The sequence below is a fragment of the Triticum dicoccoides genome, chromosome 1B, assembly GCF_002162155.2.
Source record: "Triticum dicoccoides isolate Atlit2015 ecotype Zavitan chromosome 1B, WEW_v2.0, whole genome shotgun sequence".
NCBI classification, from domain to species: Eukaryota; Viridiplantae; Streptophyta; class Magnoliopsida; order Poales; family Poaceae; genus Triticum; species Triticum dicoccoides.
The window spans coordinates 341,489,294-341,508,713 of record NC_041381.1 but is presented as its reverse complement, the minus strand read 5'-3'; the positions used below and the strand labels follow the sequence as shown (position 1 = coordinate 341,508,713).

The 19,420-nt window shown below is 43.1% G+C and overlaps 1 protein-coding gene across 2 annotated transcripts; it reads left to right on the top strand.

The window, feature by feature from the left end:
• The first annotated feature begins 12,169 nt into the window (after positions 1 to 12,169).
• LOC119334158 (KH domain-containing protein At4g18375-like) lies at positions 12,170 to 18,024 on the top strand. 2 transcript variants are annotated; one of them, XR_005161241.1, is made up of 8 exons: positions 12,170 to 12,429; positions 13,891 to 14,521; positions 15,093 to 15,515; positions 15,616 to 15,906; positions 16,025 to 16,846; positions 17,181 to 17,235; positions 17,310 to 17,403; positions 17,528 to 17,668. XR_005161241.1 is itself a non-coding variant. In XM_037606781.1 (8 exons), the coding sequence occupies exons 2-8, from the start codon at positions 13,895 to 13,897 to the stop codon at positions 17,714 to 17,716; spliced, it is 2,505 nt and encodes an 834-aa protein (XP_037462678.1). In that variant the 5' UTR covers positions 12,171 to 12,429; positions 13,891 to 13,894; the 3' UTR covers positions 17,717 to 18,024. The 2 variants fall into 2 exon arrangements, 1 of the variants encoding a protein (XP_037462678.1); XM_037606781.1 differs by having other exon boundaries at positions 12,171 to 12,429; positions 17,181 to 17,239; positions 17,528 to 18,024.
• Positions 18,025 to 19,420: the final 1,396 nt, after the last annotated feature.

The window sequence follows — 19,420 nt, the reverse complement described above, 5'->3', positions numbered from 1 at the left end:
ACTATCAATTCTGTTAGACTAGTCACAGTGGAGAGTAACTTACACTTAGGCTATGTTACTACCTTCATGGTGGGTAGTAACATACGTGTGATGTCATGTAAAGTTTCATTTGTTATGTTATAGATTCATATTGTCTTGGGATATGTGATGTTACGGTAAATAGCTAAGTTACTCATTGCCACATAGGCAAATTTGCTGAGTTGAACCCAATGTTACTCTTGAAGTTAGGCCAACTCCAACACACGACCCCAAATGGACGTTCGTTCGTCCGTTTGGGGTGGCAATGGGGCCGTGTCCGTCCGGATTTGTGGATGCGCCGACCGTGCGCCCAATGCACGGTCGCATTTCGGTCGCATCTCGTCCATTCGAGGATATAATAAATATATGAAATTAAACATGGCAATAGTTGCACGTCCGAAATAGTCCTATTACAACCCGATCGAATTAAAAATAATATCAAATAGTCTTATTACAATCCAATTGAAAATTGTTTGCACGCTAAGAAATTAAACCGATAGATAGATCTATTGGTTTCCAATGTAAGTCCACATGTGCTCAACGAAGTTATCCTGGAGCTGGACATGAGTATGACAATCATGCAATTCCCGATGAAACTCGACAAACCGTTCAAAGGTTGTAGGAGGTGCATGCTCAGGCTCAACATTTTCACCCTAAAAATCAAACCCTTGGTCATAGATGCTATCATCGCGCTCATCCTCCACGATCATGTTGTGGATGATCACAGTAGCAGTCATCACCTCCCAAAGCTTCTTCGTGCTCCATGTCAATGCAGGGTTGCAAACGATACCCCACCGAGACTTAAGCACACCAACACCGAAGGCACGTTCCACATCCTTCCTAGCACTCTCCTGCATTTGGGCAAACCTCTATCTCTTCTCTCCTTGCGGATTAGGTATGTTCTTCACAAGAGTGGACCACTAAGGATAGTGAAAGTGCAACTAATCCCCGGGTGGTTTTGGTAATTCATAACAACATATAGCTCATTGAACTAATATCCATTCAAGTTAATTATTTCAGAAAGTTTAATGATTGGCATGGCATGGCATGGTCTAGAGATGTGGACCCCTCAAAATGATAAGGACAAATATTGGCAAAAGCTCAAGACTCTTCATTTCTATTTTAGTGATCCAAGATGACATTGAGTCCATAGGAAAAGCCAATACTATTAAAAGGGGATGAGGTGTTGCTTAATGGTCTACTTGCTCAAAATGCTTAGTGATATGCTCCAAAGCCCTCAACCACTTTCTCAATTTCAAATATGTCCTAAACCTAAAGTCAAACTCGGCCCCACCGATTTGATATATCTGACGCCACCGAGTTCCTTTGACATAGCCACTGCCAGAAATCCTAACCAGTTCAGTCTCACCGATAGGGATTTCGATCTCACTAAGACAGGATTGCAAACTCTCTGTTTCCCTTCGTAACGTTTCAGTCTTACCAAAATGAGCGATCGGTCCCACCGAGTTCACAATACAAACTCTCTATTTCCCTTCGTAACATTTTGTTCTTACCGAAATGAGCGATCGGTCCCACTGAGTTCATAATGCAAACTCTCTATTTCCCTTCGTAACGTTTCGTTCTTGCCGAAATGAGCGATGGGTCCCATCGAGTTTGCCTGACCAACTCTTTGCTTGCTTATTGCTGAAATTGGTCTCAACGAGTTCATGCAATCGGTCACACCGAGATGAGGTTTTTGTTGGGGAACGTAGTAATTTCAAAAAAATTCCTACGCACACGCAAGATCATGGTGATGGCATAGCAACGAGAGGGGAGAGTATTGTCCACGTACCCTCGTAGACCGTAAGCAGAAGCGTTATGACAACGCGGTTGATGTAGTCGTACGTCTTCACGATCCGACCAATCCAAGTACCGAACGTACGACACCTCCGAGTTCAGCACACGTTCAGCTTGATGACGATCCCTGGGCTCCGATCCAGCAAAGCGTCGGGGATGAGTTCCGTCAGCACGACGGCGTGGTGACGATGATGATGCTCTACTGGCGCAGGGCTTCGCCTAAATTCCGCGACGATATGACCGAGGTGGAATATGGTGGAGGGGGGCACCGCACACGGCTAAGGAACGATCCGTAGATCAACTTGTGTGTCATGGGGTGCCCCCTGCCCCCGTATATAAAGGAGCAAGGGGGAGGGGGCGGCCGGCCAAGGGAGGGCGCGCCAAGGAGGAGTCCTACTCCCACCGGGAGTAGGACTCCCTCCTTTCCTAGTCCAACTAGGAGAGGGGAAGGAAGGGAAGGAGAAGGAGAAGGAAGGAGAGGGAGGAAAAGGAGGAAAGGGGGCCGGCCCCCTAGTCCAATTTGGTTTGGGCTAGGGGGGCCGCGCGCCCTGCCTCCTCTCTTCCACCACTTGGCCCATGAGGCCCATTGCTTCTTCCTCGTATTCCCGTAACTCCCCGGTACCCCCGAAAATACCCGAATCACTCGGAACCTTTCCGAACTCCGAATATAGTCGTCCAATATATCGATCTTTACGTCTCGACCATTTCGAGACTCCTCGTCATGTCCCCGATCTCATCCGGGACTCTGAACTCCTTCGGTACATCAAAACTCATAAACTCATAATATAACTGTCATCAAAACCTTAAGCGTGCGGACCCTACGGGTTCGAGAACTATGTAGACATGACCTAGAACTATTCTTGGTCAATAACCAATAGCGGAACCTGGATGCTCATATTGGCTCCTACAAATTCTACGAAGATCTTTATCGGTCAAACCGCATAACAACATACATTGTTCCCTTTGTCATCGGTATGTTACTTGCCCGAGATTCGATCGTCGGTATCCAATACCTAGTTCAATCTCGTTACCGGCAAGTCTCTTTACTCGTTACGTAATGCATCATTCTGTAACTAACTCATTAGCTACATTGCTTGCAAAGCTTATAGTGATGTGCATTACCGAGAGGGCCCAGAGATACCTCTCCAACAATCGGAGTGACAAAACCTAATCTCAAAATACGCCAACCCAACATGTACCTTTGGAGACACCTGTAGTACTCCTTTATAATCACCCAGTTACGTTGTGACGTTTGATAGCACCCAAAGTGTTCCTCCGGTAAACGGGAGTTGCATAATCTCATAGTTACAGGAACATGTATAAGTCATGAAGAAAGCAATAGCAACATACTAAACGATCAAGTGCTAGGCTAACGAAATGGGTCATGTCAATCACATCATTCTCCTAATGATGTGATCCCATTAATCAAATGACAACACATGTCTATGGTTAGGAAACATAACCATCTTTGATTAATGAGCTAGTCAAGTAGAGGCATACTAGTGACACTATGTTTGTCTATGTATTCACACATGTATTATGTTTCCGGTTAATACAATTCTAGCATGAATAATAAACATTTATCATGAAATAAGGAAATAAATAATAACTTTATTATTGCCTCTAGGGCATATTTCCTTCAGTCTCCCACTTGCACTAGAGTCAATAATCTAGTTCACATCGCCATGTGATTTAACATCAATACTCATATCTGTATATGATTAACACCCATAGTTCACATCGTCATGTGACCAACACCCAAAGGGTTTACTAGAGTCAATAATCTAGTTCACATCGCTTATGTGATTAACACCCAAAGAGTACTAAGGTGTGATCATGTTTTGCTCGTGAGAGAAGCTTAGTCAACGGGTCTGTCACATTCAGAGCCGTATGTATTTTGCAAATATTCTATGTCTACAATTCTCTACACGAAGCTACTCTAGCTAATTGCTCCCACTTTCAATATGTATCCAGATTGAGACTTAGAGTCATCTGTATCGGTGTAAAAGCTTGCACCGATATAACTCTTTACGACGGGCTCTTTTATCACCTCCATAATCGAGAAATATTTCCTTAGTCCTCACTAAGGATATTCTTGACCAATGTCCAATGATCTACTCTTAGATCACTATTGTACTCCCTTGTCAAATATAGAGCAAGGTATACAATAGGTCTGGCACATAGCATAGCATACTTTATAGAACCTATGACTGAGGCATAGGGAATGACTTTTCATTCTCTTTCTATTATCTGCCATGGTCGGGTCTTGAGTCTTACTCAACTTCACACCTTTGCATCACAGGCAAGAACTCCTTCTCTGACTGTTCTATTTTGAACTATTTCAAAAATTTATCAAGGTATGTACTCATTGAAAAATCTTATCAAGTGTCTTGATCTATCTATATAGATCTTGACGCTCAATGTGTAAGCAGCTTCACCGAGGTCTTTCATTGAAAAACTTTTATTCAAATATCCCTTTATGCTATCCAGAAATTCTATATCATTTCCGATCAACAATATGTCATCTACATATAGTATCAGAAATGCTACAGAGCTCCCACTCACTTTCTTGTAAATACATGCTTCTCCAAAAGTCTGTATAAAACCATATGCTTTGATCACACTATCAAAGCGTTTATTCCAACTCCGAGATGCTTGCACCAGTCCATAAATGGATTGCTGGAGCTTGCACACTTTGTTAGCACCTTTTGGATCAACAAAACCTTCTGGCTGCATCATATACAACTCTTCTTCCAGAAATCCATTCAAGAATGCAGTTTTGACATCCATTTGCCAAATTTCATAATCATAAAATGCAGCAATTGCTAACATGATTCGGACAGACTTAAGCATCGCTACGGGTGAGAAAGTCTCATCGTAGTCAACCCCTTGAACTTGTCGAAAACCTTTTTGCAACAAGTCGAGCTTTATAGACAGTTACATTACCATCAGCGTCAGTCTTCTTCTTAAAGATCCATTTATTCTCAATGGCTTGTCGATCATCGGGCAAGTCAACCAAAGTCCATACTTTGTTTTCATACATGGATCCCATCTCAGATTTCATGGCCTCTAGCCATTTTGCGGAATCTGGGCTCATCATCGCTTCCTCATAGTTAGTAGGTTCGTCATGGTCAAGTAACATGACTTCCAGAATAGGATTACCGTACCACTCTGGTGCGGACCGTACTCTGGGAGACCTACGAGGTTCTGTAGTAACTTGATCAGAAGTTTCATGATCATCATCATTAGCTTCCTCACTAATTGGTGTAGGAATCACTGGAACTGATTTCAGTGATGAACTATTTTCCAATTCTGGAGAAGGTACAATTACCTTATCAAGCTCTACTTTCCTCTCACTTACTTCTTTCGAGAGAAACTCCTTCTCTAGAAAGGATCCATTTTAGCAACGAATATCTTGCCTTCGGATCTGTGATAGAAGGTGTACCCAACAGTTTCCTTTGGGTATTCTATGAAGATGCACTTCTCTGATTTGGGTTTGAGCTTATCAGGATGAAACTTTTTCACATAAGCATCGTAGCCCCAAACTTTAAGAAACGACAACTTGGGTTTACTGTTAAACCATAGTTCATACGGTGTCGTCTCAATGGATTTAGATGGTGCCCTATTAAACGTGAATGCAGCTGTCTCTAATGCATAACCCCAAAACGATAGTGGTAAACTGATAAGAGATATCATAGATCGCACCATATATCTAGTAAAGTACGATTACGACGTTCGGACACACCATTACATTGTGGTGTTGCAGGTGGCGTGAGTTTGTGAAACTATTCCACATTGTTTTAATTGAAGACCAAACTCGTAACTCAAATATTTGTCTCCGCGATCAAATCACAGAAACTTTATTTTCTTGTTATGATGATTCTCCACTTCACTCTGAAATTCTTTGAACCTTTCAAATATTTCAGACTTATGTTTCATCAAGTAGATATACCCATATCTTCTCAAATCATTTTGTGAAGGTCAGAAAATAACGATACTTGCCACGAGCATCAACACTCATTGGATCGCATACATCGGTATGTATTATTTCCAATAAGTCAGTAGCTTGTTCCATTGTTCCGGAGAACGGAGTTTTAGTCATCTTGCCCAAAAGGCATGGTTCGCAAGCATCAAATGATTCATACCCAAGTGATTCCGAAAATCTATCTTTATGGAGTTTCTTCATGCGCTTTACACCGATATGACCCAAACGGCAGTGCCACAAATAAGTTGCACTATCATTATTAACTTTGCATCTTTTGGCATCAATATTATGAATATGTGTATCAGTACGATCGAGATCCAACAAACTATTTTCATTGGGTGTATAACCATCGAAGGTCTTATTCATGTAAACAGAATAACATTTATTCTTTAACTTTAAATGAATAACCGTATTGCAATAAACATGATCAAATCATATTCATGCTCAATGCAAACGCCAAATAACATTTATTTAGGTTTAACACTAATCCCGAAAGTATAGGGAGTGTGCGATGATGATCATATCAATCTTAGAACTACTTCCAACACTCATCGTCACTTCCCTTTCAACTAGTCTCTGTTTATTCTGTAACTCCTGTTTCGAGTTACTAATCTTAGCAACCGAACAAGTATCAAATACTCAGGGGCTACTATAAACACTAGTAAGGCACATATCAATAACCTGTATATCAAATATACCCTTGTTCACTTTCCATCCTTCTTATCCACCAAATTTTCAGGGCATTTCCGCTTCCAGTGACCATTTCCTTTGCAGTGTAAGCACTCAGTTTCAGGCTTTGGTTCAGCTTTGGGCTTCTTTGTGGGAGTGGCAACTTGCTTGTCTTTCCACTTGAAGTTCCCTTTCTTTCCCTTTGCCCTTTTCTTGAAACTAGTGATCTTGTCAACCATCAACACTTGATGCTTTTTCTTGATTTCTACCTTCGTCGATTTCAACATCACGAAGAGCTCAGGAATCATTTTCGTCATCCCTTGCATACTATAGTTCATCACAAAGTTCTACTAACTTGGTGATGGTGACTAGAGAACTCTGTCAATCACTATCTTATCTGGAAGATTAACTCCCACTTGATTCAAGCGATTGAAGTACCCAGACAATCTGAGCACATGCTCACTAGTTGAGCGATTCTCCTCCATCTTTTAGCTATAGAACTTGTTGGAGACTTCATATCTCTCAACTCGGGTATTTTCTTAAAATATTAACTTCAACTCCTGGAACATCTCATATGGTCCATGACGTTCAAAACGTCTTTGAAGTCCCGATTCTCAGCCATTAAGCATGGTGCACTAAACTATCAAGTAGTCATCATATTGAGCTAGCCAAACGTTCATAACGTCTGCATCTGCTCCTGCAATAGGTCTGTCACCTAGCGGTGTATTAAGGACATAATTCTTTTGTGCAGCAATGAGGATAAACCTCCGATCACGGATCCAATCCGCATCATTGCTACTAACATTTTTCAACACAATTTTCTCTAGGAACATATCAAAAACAAACATATGAAAGCAACAATGCAAGCTATTGATCTACAACATAATTTGCAAAATACTACCAGGACTAAGTTCATGATAAATTTAAGTTCAATTAATCATATTACTAAAGAACTCCCACTTAGATAGACATCCCTCTAATCCTCTAAGTGATTACGTGATCCAAATCAACTAAACCATGTCCGATCATCACGTGAGATGGAGTAGTTTCAATGGTGAACATCACTATGTTGATCATATCTACTATATGATTCACGTTCGACCTTTCGGTCTCCGTGTTCCGAGGCCATATCTGTATATGCTAGGCTCGTCAAGTTTAACCTGAGTATTCCGCGTGTGCAACTGTTTTGCACCCGTTGTATTTGAACGTAGAGCCTATCACACCCGATCATCACGTGGTGTCTCAGCACGAAGAACTTTCACAACGGTGCATACTCAGGGAGAACACTTCTTGATAATTAGTGAGAGATCATCTTATAATGCTACCGTCAAACAAAACAGAATAAGATGTATAAAAGATAAACATCACATGCAATCAATATAAGTGATATGATATGGCCATCATCATCTTGTGCTTGTGATCTCCATCTTCAAAGCACCGTCGTGATCACCATCGTCACCGGCGCGACACCTTGATCTCCATCGTAGCATCATTGTCGTTACGCCATCTATTGCTTCTACGACTATCGCTACCGCTTAGTGATAAAGTAAAGCAATTACAGGGCGTTTGCATTTCATACAATAAAGCGACAACCATATGGCTCCTGCTAGTTGCCGATAACTTCGGTTACAAAACATGATCATCTCATACAATAAAATATAGCATCACGTCTTGACCATATCACATCACAACATGCCCTGCAAAAACAAGTTAGACGTCCTCTACTTTGTTGTTGCATATTTTACGTGGCTGCTACGGGCTTAGCAAGAACCGTTCTTACCTACGCATCAAAACCACAACGATAGTTTGTCAAGTTAGTGCTGTTTTAACCTTCGCAAGGACCGGGCATAGCCACACTCGGTTGAACTAAAGTTGGAGAAACAGACACCCGCTAGTCACCTGTGTGCGAAGCACGGCGGTAAAACCAGTCTCGCGTAAGCGTACGCGTAATGTCGGTCTGGGCCGCTTCATCCAACAATACCGCCGAACCAAAGTATGACATGCTGGTAAGCAGTATGACTTGTATCGTCCACAACTCACTTGTGTTCTATTCGTGCATATAACATCAACGCATAAAACCTAGGCTCGGATGCCACTGTTGGGGAACGTAGTAATTTCAAAAAATTTCCTACGCACACGCAAGATCATGATGATGGCATAGCAACGAGAGGGGAGAGTATTGTCCATGTACCCTCGTAGACCGTAAGCAGAAGCGTTATGACAACGCGGTTGATGTAGTCGTACGTCTTCACGATCCGACCGATCCAAGTACCGAACGTACGGCACCTCCGAGTTCAGCACACGTTCAGCTTGATGACGATCCCCAGGCTCCGATCCAGCAAAGCGTCGGGGATGAGTTCCGTCAGCACGACGGCGTGGTGACGATGATGATGCTCTACCGGTGCAGGGCTTCGCCTAAACTCCGCGACGATATGACCGAGGTGGAATATGGTGGAGGGGGGCACCGCACACGGCTAAGGAACGATCCGTAGATCAACTTGTGTGTCATGGGGTGTCCCCCTGCCCCCGTATATAAAGGAGCAAGGGGGAAGGGGCGGCCGGCCAAGGGAGGGCGCGCCAGGGAGGAGTCCTACTCCCACCGGGAGTAGGACTCCCTCCTTTCCTAGTCCAACTAGGAGAGGGGAAGGAAGGGAAGGAGAAGGAGAAGGAAGGAGAGGGAGGAAAAGGAGGAAAGGGGGCCCGGCCCCCTAGTCCAATTCGGTTTGGGCTAGGGGGGCCGCGCGCCCTGCCTCCTCTCTTCCACCACTTGGCCCATGAGGCCCATTGCTTCTTCCTCGTATTCCCGTAACTCCCCGGTACCCCCGAAAATACCCGAATCACTCGGAACCTTTCCGAACTCCGAATATAGTCGTCCAATATATCGATCTTTACGTCTCGACCATTTCGAGACTCCTCGTCATGTCCCCGATCTCATCCGGGACTCTGAACTCCTTCGGTACATCAAAACTCATAAACTCATAATATAACTGTCATCGAAACCTTAAGCGTGCGGACCCTACGGGTTCGAGAACTATGTAGACATGACCTAGAACTATTCTTGGTCAATAACCAATAGAGGAACCTGGATGCTCATATTGGCTCCTACATATTCTACGAAGATCTTTATCGGTCAAACCGCATAACAACATACGTTGTTCCCTTTGTCATCGGTATGTTACTTGCCCGAGATTCGATCGTCGGTATCCAATACCTAGTTCAATCTCGTTACCGGCAAGTCTCTTTACTCGTTACGTAATGCATCATTCCATAACTAACTCATTAGCTACATTGCTTGCAAGGCTTATAGTGATGTGCATTACCGAGAGGGCCCAGAGATACCTCTCCGATAATCGGAGTGACAAAACCTAATCTCGAAATACGCCAACCCAACATGTACCTTTGGAGACACCTGTAGTACTCCTTTATAATCACCCAGTTACGTTGTGACGTTTGGTAGCACCCAAAGTGTTCCTCCGGTAAACGGGAGTTGCATAATCTCATAGTTACAGGAACATGTATAAGTCATGAAGAAAGCAATAGCAACATACTAAACGATCAAGTGCTAGGCTAACGAAATGGGTCATGTCAATCACATCATTCTCCTAATGATGTGATCCCATTAATCAAATGACAACACATATCTATGGTTAGGAAACATAACCATCTTTGATTAATGAGCTAGTCAAGTAGAGGCATACTAGTGACACTATGCTAGTCTATGTATTCACACATGTATTATGTTTCCGGTTAATACAATTGTAGCATGAATAATAAACATTTATCATGAAATAAGGAAATAAATAATAACTTTATTATTGCCTCTAGGGCATATTTCCTTCAGTTTTGCCCTAACCCTAGCTCATTGGTCCCATCGAGTTGATCATGTCGGTCCCACTGAGAATCCTAACGTTCACATTTTGAACTAAATCGGTCTCACCGAGTTCACCTATTCAGTCTGACCGAGTTGGGTCAAATGTGTGTAATGGTTTCTGTGGAGGCTATATATACCCCTCCACCCCCTTCTCTATCAAAGAGGGAGCCATCAAAACGTGCCTACATTTTCACTACTCATTTTTTGAGAGAGAACCACATACTCATGTGTTGAGACCAATACATTTCAATCCAACCACAAGAATGTTGATCTCTAGCCTTCCCAAGTTGCTTTCCACTCAAATCATCTTTCCACCACAGCCAAATCTGTGAGAGAGAGTTGAGTGTTGGGGAGACTATCATCTGAAGCACAAGAGCAAGGAGTTCATCATCAACACACCATCTATTACCTTTTGGAGAGTGGTGTCTCCTAGATTGGTTAGGTGTCACTTGGGAGCCTCCGTCAAGATTGTGGAGTTGAACCAAGGAGTTTGCAAGGGCAAGGAGATCGCCTACTTCGTGAAGATCTACCCGAGTGAGGCAAGTCCTTCGTGGGCGATGGCCATGGTGGAATAGACAAGGTTGCTTCTTCGTGGACCCTTCATGGGTGGAGCCCTCCGTGGACTCGCGCAACCATTACCCTTCATGGGTTGAAGTCTCCATCAACGTGGATGTACGATAGTACCACCTATCGGAACCACGCCAAAATTCTCCATGTCTACATTGCGTTTGCCTTCTCCAAACCCTTCCCTTTACCTTCATATGCAATGTTTTACTTTCCGCTTCTACACTCTTAGACTTGCATGTGTAGGTTGATTGCTTGACTTGTGCTAAGTTGCTAAAATCTGCCAAGACTTAAAATTGGAAAATGCTGGATTTTTATCTGGTTAAGTAGTCTAATCACCCCCCTCTAGACCTACTTTCGATCCTATAGATAAATACCATCAGCTAGGTAATATCCCTTGTTGTAATGGTGGCCATTGACCTCAAAGTTGACCTCCGGGGAGTGGCCTTCTGCAAGCCTTGCAAACACCAGAGATCGCTGAAGAACACTAATATCATTCTGAGAACCAGCCATATCGAAGAAAGAATGCCATATCTAGAGATCTTGTGAAGCCACAACTTCAAGTATAACAGTGGCACCTTTCACATGCCCCTTGTACTGCCCTTGCCAAGCAAATGGACAGTTCTTCCACTTCCAGTGCATACAATCTATACTACCAAGCATGCCCGAAAAGTCCATGGCGGCCGGAGGTGCACCCATGCCTCCCATGAGAGAAGCAAAAATCAAGCCTCCCATGGCGGCCATAGCGTCGGGGGGTGCTCCAAAGCCACCCATGCCTCCCATGGCGGCCGGAGGTGCACCCATGCCTCCCATGGCGCCTAAACCGCTCATGGTACCTCTGAAGCCACCCATGCCACCCATGGCACCAAGGCCACCACCACCCATGCCGCCAAGGCCACCGCCATCCATGTCGTAGGAGGCGGAGAGGAGAGAGTGTGGCACGAGCGCTCGAGTGTGTCGCGCGCCGAAGAGGGGGCCCCAAATACACCGCGCGAGATAGCGAATCCGACCGCGCACCCAACTCCTTATAGCGCGCACGCGGTTATTGCGCGCCAGCTGGAGCCACCCCGGGTTGCGCGCGCGCTAAAATGGCCTAATTTACGGCGCGGCGCTTGTTTAGCGCGGCTGTTGGAGATGCTCTTACTCCCACTATGGTCGGTCTTAGGTGTAGCGTTGCTCTATCTCATGTGCCCCTGGTTATACCCTAAAAAAAAAAAAAGAAGTGCACCTGGTTATGAATTTAGGATATATATTTTTTTCCTTTCGTCTTCCCCGTCCCCGTCAAAATCCATCTCTTCCCACAGCGACTTTTCCTCTGCGCCGTCCCGTTGAGAAATTTCCTCTTCTTCCCCGGTGCCCTAGCTCCAGCTGCCGCCTTGCCGTGGCATCGCATACGCCTCACACCCCTGAGCCCCCAACCCCTGTCACGCGCGTCGCCGCCTCCAACCTTATCGCGGCACCGCGGCCCTGCCGTATCCCCCAGCCGCCGCCGCCGCCGCCGCCATCTTCGTCATTAGTTTTGAAGGTATGAGCTTCTTGTTATCCATGGAATTGCTCCCACCCTAATTTAACCTCCACGAATTTTGGGCGCGACAGCCGACGCACCATCTAGATCCGGCACTAGAAACTAGGTTTGTAAGTGCGATATGCCGGTCCCCAAGGATGGAGATTGTGTCGCGGGGGGCTGTAAACACTGCTTCTTTTGTTTGGCGTCTTCGATGGGTGTGAGTGAATCTGTGCGTGTGAGCAATTCTGCCCACACGCCTGGACTTGTGTGGTCAATCTGGCGCCTTTTCTGAATCCAGGTTGAGATCCTTCAGTTTGCCAAACAAAATTTCATGGCTGGATGAGGTAGTGAGCTGATATGCGAGGTCAAACTGTCGTTTTTTTGCTTGTTGTGACCTAGTATATCAGTGGAGTTTCTTCAAGTCATATATGTAAGCGTGCTGAAAAGGTCTAGGTCAATTTAGCGCACCTGTTTGCTTATTTGGTTATGTGTTTGTGAATTTGGCATGTTGCTTTATGTGGTGGGCTGATGAGCTATAATTATCACTATCAACTCTTACCACTTATAGATGCAAAGCCAAGTTACTGTAGATTTCACTTCACATGGAGCTGCTGCAAGTCCCATATGCTTGGATGCCTTTTTTTTCCTTTCTAGGGATATTTGGCCTTATTCACTCAGCACTGTAGCTTCTCTTGATGTTATTCTGTACATACTATAAATTCAAGCCTTATCTTTCCGGTTGCCTAACAGTTCTTCTATCATTGTAAAGATAGGACATCTTTGCATCCATAAACTGACAGAATTATGATTGCGTACTTATTTTGTACCATTCAGATCTCTATGAAATTATGATTGCTTAAGTTTTATGCAGTTTTACCTTTCCCTTGCAAAGCTATGTTATGATGTTAAGTCATTTATCACCACTATGCCCTGTGCATATTTCATCTTTAAGTGCTTGCTTTCATTATTCGTTCAAATTACATGTCCTTTTGGCACTTTGATATATACTATGACTAATTCTTGCACTGGATTTGCACTCCAAACTCCCAAGTACTTCCGATTGATACTCCGTTTATGCAGTGTTACATGCACCATGTTTCTTTGTGCCAATTACATAATGGTAGTGTTTCATTTGAATGAAATACAGTAGGTGGGAGCTCTGGATGAAACCGTGAGGATCTTATTAGTTTAGTTACAGTTGGTAGATTTGAATCTGGTAACCTTCCTGAAAACAGTCATTTGACTACAAAAAAATATACCTTTTCTTGCACTTGTGAACAAACTACAGCAGTTTTCCGTAGTCTAAGTAGCAACATGAGCATTTATCAGCAATATCTCAATTTTGAGGTACGCACAAGTGAGAAGGTTATGCATGTGTCATAATCAGACAGCTAATGGAGTAATGGAATCGTAGGCTGCCCAACACCTTCTTTGCTACCTCTACAGTTTCTTTATACTGATGGACCTTTCTTTATGTAGACTGATGGATTATGATAACTCTAGAAGACACAATCAAAGTACTTCCAAAAAGAGGACTCGTTTCAATTCTGATGATGGAAAGAGGAAACGGCTAAACTACAGGCAGGATGGCGGACATATGTCCTCTCAGCCAATAGAAACCGTTTACAGGATATTGTGCCCAGGAAAAAAGATCGGCGGTGTCTTGGGGAGAGGTGGTCATGTTGTTAAGGCCCTTAGAGAGGAGACTAAAGCAAAGATAAGGGTTGCTGATTCTATTCCTGGTGCAGACGAGAGAGTAATTATTATATTTGATTACCAAAATAACTCCGACCAAGCTATTCAAAATATTTCTAATGTTGATGGCTCAGAGAACATGAAGCCCCGTTGTTTTGCTCAAGATGCGTTGTTGAAGATACATGATAAGATTGCTGCTGATGAAGATTCCAACGATGGAGTTTCCTATGAGAATTCTGAAACTGCTGGTGATGTGACTGCTCGAATTTTGGTTCCAGGCAATCAAGTTGGCTGCCTGCTGGGAAAAGGTGGCTCTATTATACAACAATTGCGAAATGATACTGGTGCAGGGATCCGTGTCTTACCATCGGAAAACCTTCCTCAGTGTGCACTTAAGAGTGATGAATTGGTGCAGGTAAATTTGTTTTAATAGCAAAATATCCTTCGTTGTGTTGTGTTCCAGCTTGTAATGTCTTTTGCTTGTATTGATCTCCAGGTTTTGTATTGCTTCTGTTTAGCTTAGATTTGGATTCATTACTCTACTGTATCAATTTATTTTACTATAGAAGTTCTCCGTTATGTCTATATTCCTTGTTAAATTCCTAAATAATTGGATTTTAGAGTTTGGTATCTGGCATGGTTTAATTGATATAGCACGTAGTTTATTTTTAGATTATAGTTTACCAAGAAATTTGCCAGTTCAGTTGAAGGCCCTGTTTGTTTGGGTTTTGCTTTTGCTTTTTCAGCTTTTCCACTTTGGCAAAAAAGCCTAAAAATCTCCTAAATAGGTGCTTTTTTGCATAAGCCCCTATTTAGGAGCTTTTGTGGCTTTTTTTGCCAAAGTAGAAAAGCTGCAAAAGCAGAAGCAAAAGCCCAAACAAACAGGGCCAAAATAAGATATCTATCACTTACAACATGCTCTTTTGTGTGCTTTATTATCTTTAGACATGAATAATATTGATGCGTAATTGCTTATATCATGTCAGATATCTGGTGCACCTTCTCTTGTAAGAAAAGCTCTCTACGAGATATCTACTCGTCTCCATCGGCATCCTCGTAAAGAAAATCCATCTCTTGAAGAAATTATAGATGCAAGCACACAAAGGAAGCGCGAGTCCCCACCACCGCTACCACATGAAAATCACATGTTACCACACCTGCATGTGGATCATCCACCACCAATGTCCTTGCTTGATCCATATAGAAACGGACCATTGCAATATCCTGTTCCTGAACCAGAAGAGTTTTCTATTAAAATTCTGTGCCCTTCTGAGCTTATTGGACCTGTTATTGGCAGAAGTGGGGCAAATGTTCGGCAGGTAGAGCAGCAGACTGGTGCTCGCATTATGGTTCAGGAGTTGCCCAAAGATGCTTCTGGAGAAAGGTTGATTGTTATTTCATCCAAGGAGGTAAGATGTAGATGGTTGTTCAAATTGCTATCTCCTTATCATACCAATCTTCACAATTGAGTCCTCACAGTTTTATCTCCCACATATTTTTTCAATCCAGATTCCGGCTGATCCAGTATCCCCAACAATCGAGGCACTTATTTTGCTCCATAGTAAAGTAAGTGAGAGCAAAGTAAGTGAACCTTCAGTAAGTGCACCTTCAGAAAGTGCACCTTCTGAGGAGCACAACTTGGTTACAAGACTTGTTGTACCATCAAGAAAAGTTGGTTGTATTATTGGGGAAGGTGGGAAGGTAATTACTGAAATGAGAAGGCGTATTGGGGCTGAAATCCGAGTTTATTCGAAAGCAGATAAACCAAAGTACTTATCTTTTCACGATGAGCTTGTGCAGGTGATTTATATTCAATTGTATCTTCATCAAGTTGTCCATATTGTTTCAATATCTGCCTTTTTAATGTTTTTGTTTCTTGACTTGTTATTATGCTGTTACATGTGTTGCGAGCTTTCAGGTTTCTGGGTCTCCAGATATTGCAAGAAAAGCCATCACAGAGATTGCTTCGAGGCTTAGAGATAGAATCCTCAGAGATGGAATTTCCTCTTTTGATGGTCCTCCTGCTGATATATTTCCTAGCAGGGAATTCACACTGTACGGAAGACCTGCTAATCCACCATATGGAAGGCTTGCCAATGATGCCCCTTATGGAAGGCCTGCCAATGATACCCCTTATGGAAGGCCTGCCAATGATACCCCTTATGGAAGGCCTGCTAATGATTCCCCGTATCAAAGGCGGCTTGCCATTGATCAACCATATGGGCTTGCCAGTGATTCACTATATGGAAGACCTGCCAATGATCCACTATATGGGAGACCAGCCAATGATCCACTATATGGGAGACCAGCCAATGATCCACCATATGGAAGACCTGCCAACGACACACCATATGGGAGACCTGCCAACGACACACCATATGGGAGACCTGCCAACGATGCACCATATGGCAGACCAAACAATAAACCCCATGATTCAGTAGATTACTTCTCTAAAAGAAGAGAGTATCCTAGTGGAAGTCCATTTGCTAGCGACGCTCCACCATCTGCTTCTTATGATAGATATGCAGCATCTGCTCGCTTGCCTACTAGAGAAATGCCCTTGCCTGTTAGTCCTGGTGCTGATTACATGTCGCATCGTTCTTATCATGACCATATGCCTACTGATAGCTATTCTAGTAGAGGCATTCAGCAATTAGGCCTCTCAAGAACTGGGAATAGTAATATGCAACAATTAGGCGTCACCAGAGCTGGAAATTCCAATGCTTATGATTACACTGAGGTACAGTTTAATGCGTCAGTTCCCCTGTTTTGCAAATGGCCCTCACCTCATAGTTTTCATTGGAAACCTGAAACTGTGTAGTGTATGCAATTCTTCCATAACTGGTTGGGATTCCTGAAGAGGGAAAAAATATCCGTAGGTTATACTGATCTGCATTCATATCATTCTAGTTGATGTTCACTGTTTTCTTGATTTGGTGTCGGTGTTTACTTATATTATTGACTTTCCTTGTCTGGTTCTGTTTATGCTGTTTCACACGCGTGGACATGTGCATCTGAATAAATTTGGTTCTCATTTGCTTCAGTGCTGAATAGATTCAAATTTCACTCTTCAGGCTGCCGGGCAGATGCATGGACGTGAGGATTATCAAAGAGCGGAGATGTTACAGGGTATGTTTTCGCAGCTCATCTCCCTTCTGAAATGCTACGTGGAAATTGTCATTGATAGATAATCCTTTTGGCAGGTATTCAAGTAGCTCTGTTGAGCTGAGGATTCCAAATAGTTCTCTGGAATCTATTGTTGGAGCTGGTGGTGTCAATCTAGCAGAGATCCGCCAGGTACCAGCTATGCTCTGATCTTTCTGAACTACAAATGGGACTGCGTCATCCATTGAGCCAGTCTTCATTATTTTATTCCCTGTAATAGTTTATAAGTTTTTCTCATGCAAGTTCTCGATCTCAGATCTCTGGTGCAAGAATGAAGTTACTTGAAGCCCGTCCCGGTTCTTCGGAATCCATCATGGAGATCCAAGGTATGCCGGACCAAGTGAGAGTGGCACAGAGCCTTTTGCAAGGCTTCATTGGTGCCAACAGCCAGAGCGTGCAGCCATCCCAGTCTTCTCGCGACGTCCATTATCCAAGGTGGAACTAAACCCTAGAGGCTTGTGGTGAAGAGCAACGGAACACCGTGCAAACTCCAGGTCGATTGCCATGCTGCCACATTAACTAGGTTGAGCGGTGTAACTTAGATCATGTTTGTTGACAAAAATAATCTGGGCTTTGGTTATTTCCAAGGATGTACTGCTAAACGTGCTTGTTTTATTAGTCTTTTTACCCCCTTTTGAGTGAAATACATCTGATGACAAGAGTTGCGAAAACTCTGTAGTCATTGTACACACGGAACCTGGATGGTTGAAGCTGTTGTTATATGCAATGCTATTCATGAACTTCACACCGTCACATACTCACATCTGATTTTCTCCGAGACTGGCCTGACTCTTGCTATTTTGCTGATTGTGTTAGGAGGCCATAGTTTCCAACCTAGAATTCTGTTTGTAGCAGGAATTAAGCTGTTATTGGTTATTGCACTACATGAAACAACATTAGGTCTCCATTACCCTTTGTCAGCTTATATTATTGTCCATCACTAGACAATGCTTTGTGATTTGCAACATGTATTGCTTTGTGCTCAGTAACAATTATCTTGATGCATACATTTACCACATAATGGATGGCAATTAAGGTAATTTCCCGTTTGCCTTTGTGGGGATGAACAGCAAATCAGTCCATAACTGGGTTTCTAGGGCGAACATAAAACATTTTAATTCCATTATTAGTTTCAAAATATACATTTAAATTTCACAGATCAAACCATCATCTTGAACCCTTTCTCCGCTCATTTTGCAAAACGAATCTGAAGGTAGACAGTCATAAGGCTGCCTAAGACTACATAATGGCACATGTGGAATTCCAAAAGATAAAAAACCCTGGCGAAAAGGCAAAAGAACCCAGTAGGGTAACTAATATTCAAACAAGTTTAACATTGATTCTTTTTCTTGAGCTTTCCTTGGCCAAAAAATAGCACAATTCTTCTAGCAAAGATCAAAGGCAGCATGACCTTGGTCCTTGGCCTTTCCTCTTGAGTCCCAATATACGACACCCGCAAACCGCAACACCTTGGTTAGAGAATATGGTCATGTTATGCGTCAAGAAAATGCAACCCCTTAATAACTACTCCATCTGTCCCTAGTGTAGTGTCAAAAAACGTGTTACATACGGAGGGAGTACCATAAAATACTTCGAAGGCATTTCCTTAAGGCAGCAGGAATGTCACCCTTCTACTCCGCAGTCAACATCCTCTGTTCCTAAATATGAGAAGTTTTGCATTTTGAACGTTTTGGCAGTACCTATCAACAACTTAAAAAATAAAAACGCTTGCATTATCACTGTTAATGAAGTAGGCCAGCATTGATCTATTGGGACATGTTTGGCATAACACAACAAAGAGCTCAAAAGATTCATCTGCTCAGTCAATTAGAGCACCGATTGTCATAAGCTCTTGAAACGAAAGCTACCTCGTCAGCTGAAAGCTCCACACCCGCAAAGTTACCGTCTTCGGACGCTGCCCACTTTAGCTATCCGGGCAGCATATATCGCATCAGCTAGTACTATAATTGGTTCATGTTGACCTAGTACAAGTTTTGAGGACATTAGAAGTAAACATCAGCGCCTCTAGGTGAGATCATTGCATCAAACGAGGTAAAAGTACATCACAAACAAATTCACCGTGTATTTCAACCTATTATATGTATGACCTGACCATCTACAACAAAATTAAATAAAACAACTTGAACCT

Bases quoted from the DNA above. Each gene is read 5' to 3' on its own strand.
- LOC119334158 (XM_037606781.1), top strand. From the start codon at position 13,895: ATGGATTATGATAACTCTAGAAGACACAATCAAAGTACTTCCAAAAAG. The intron at 16,847-17,180 runs GTACAGTTTAAT...TTCACTCTTCAG, and splicing joins ATGCTTATGATTACACTGAG to GCTGCCGGGCAGATGCATGG. The intron at 17,240-17,309 runs GTTTTCGCAGCT...TCCTTTTGGCAG, and splicing joins GCGGAGATGTTACAGGGTAT to GTATTCAAGTAGCTCTGTTG.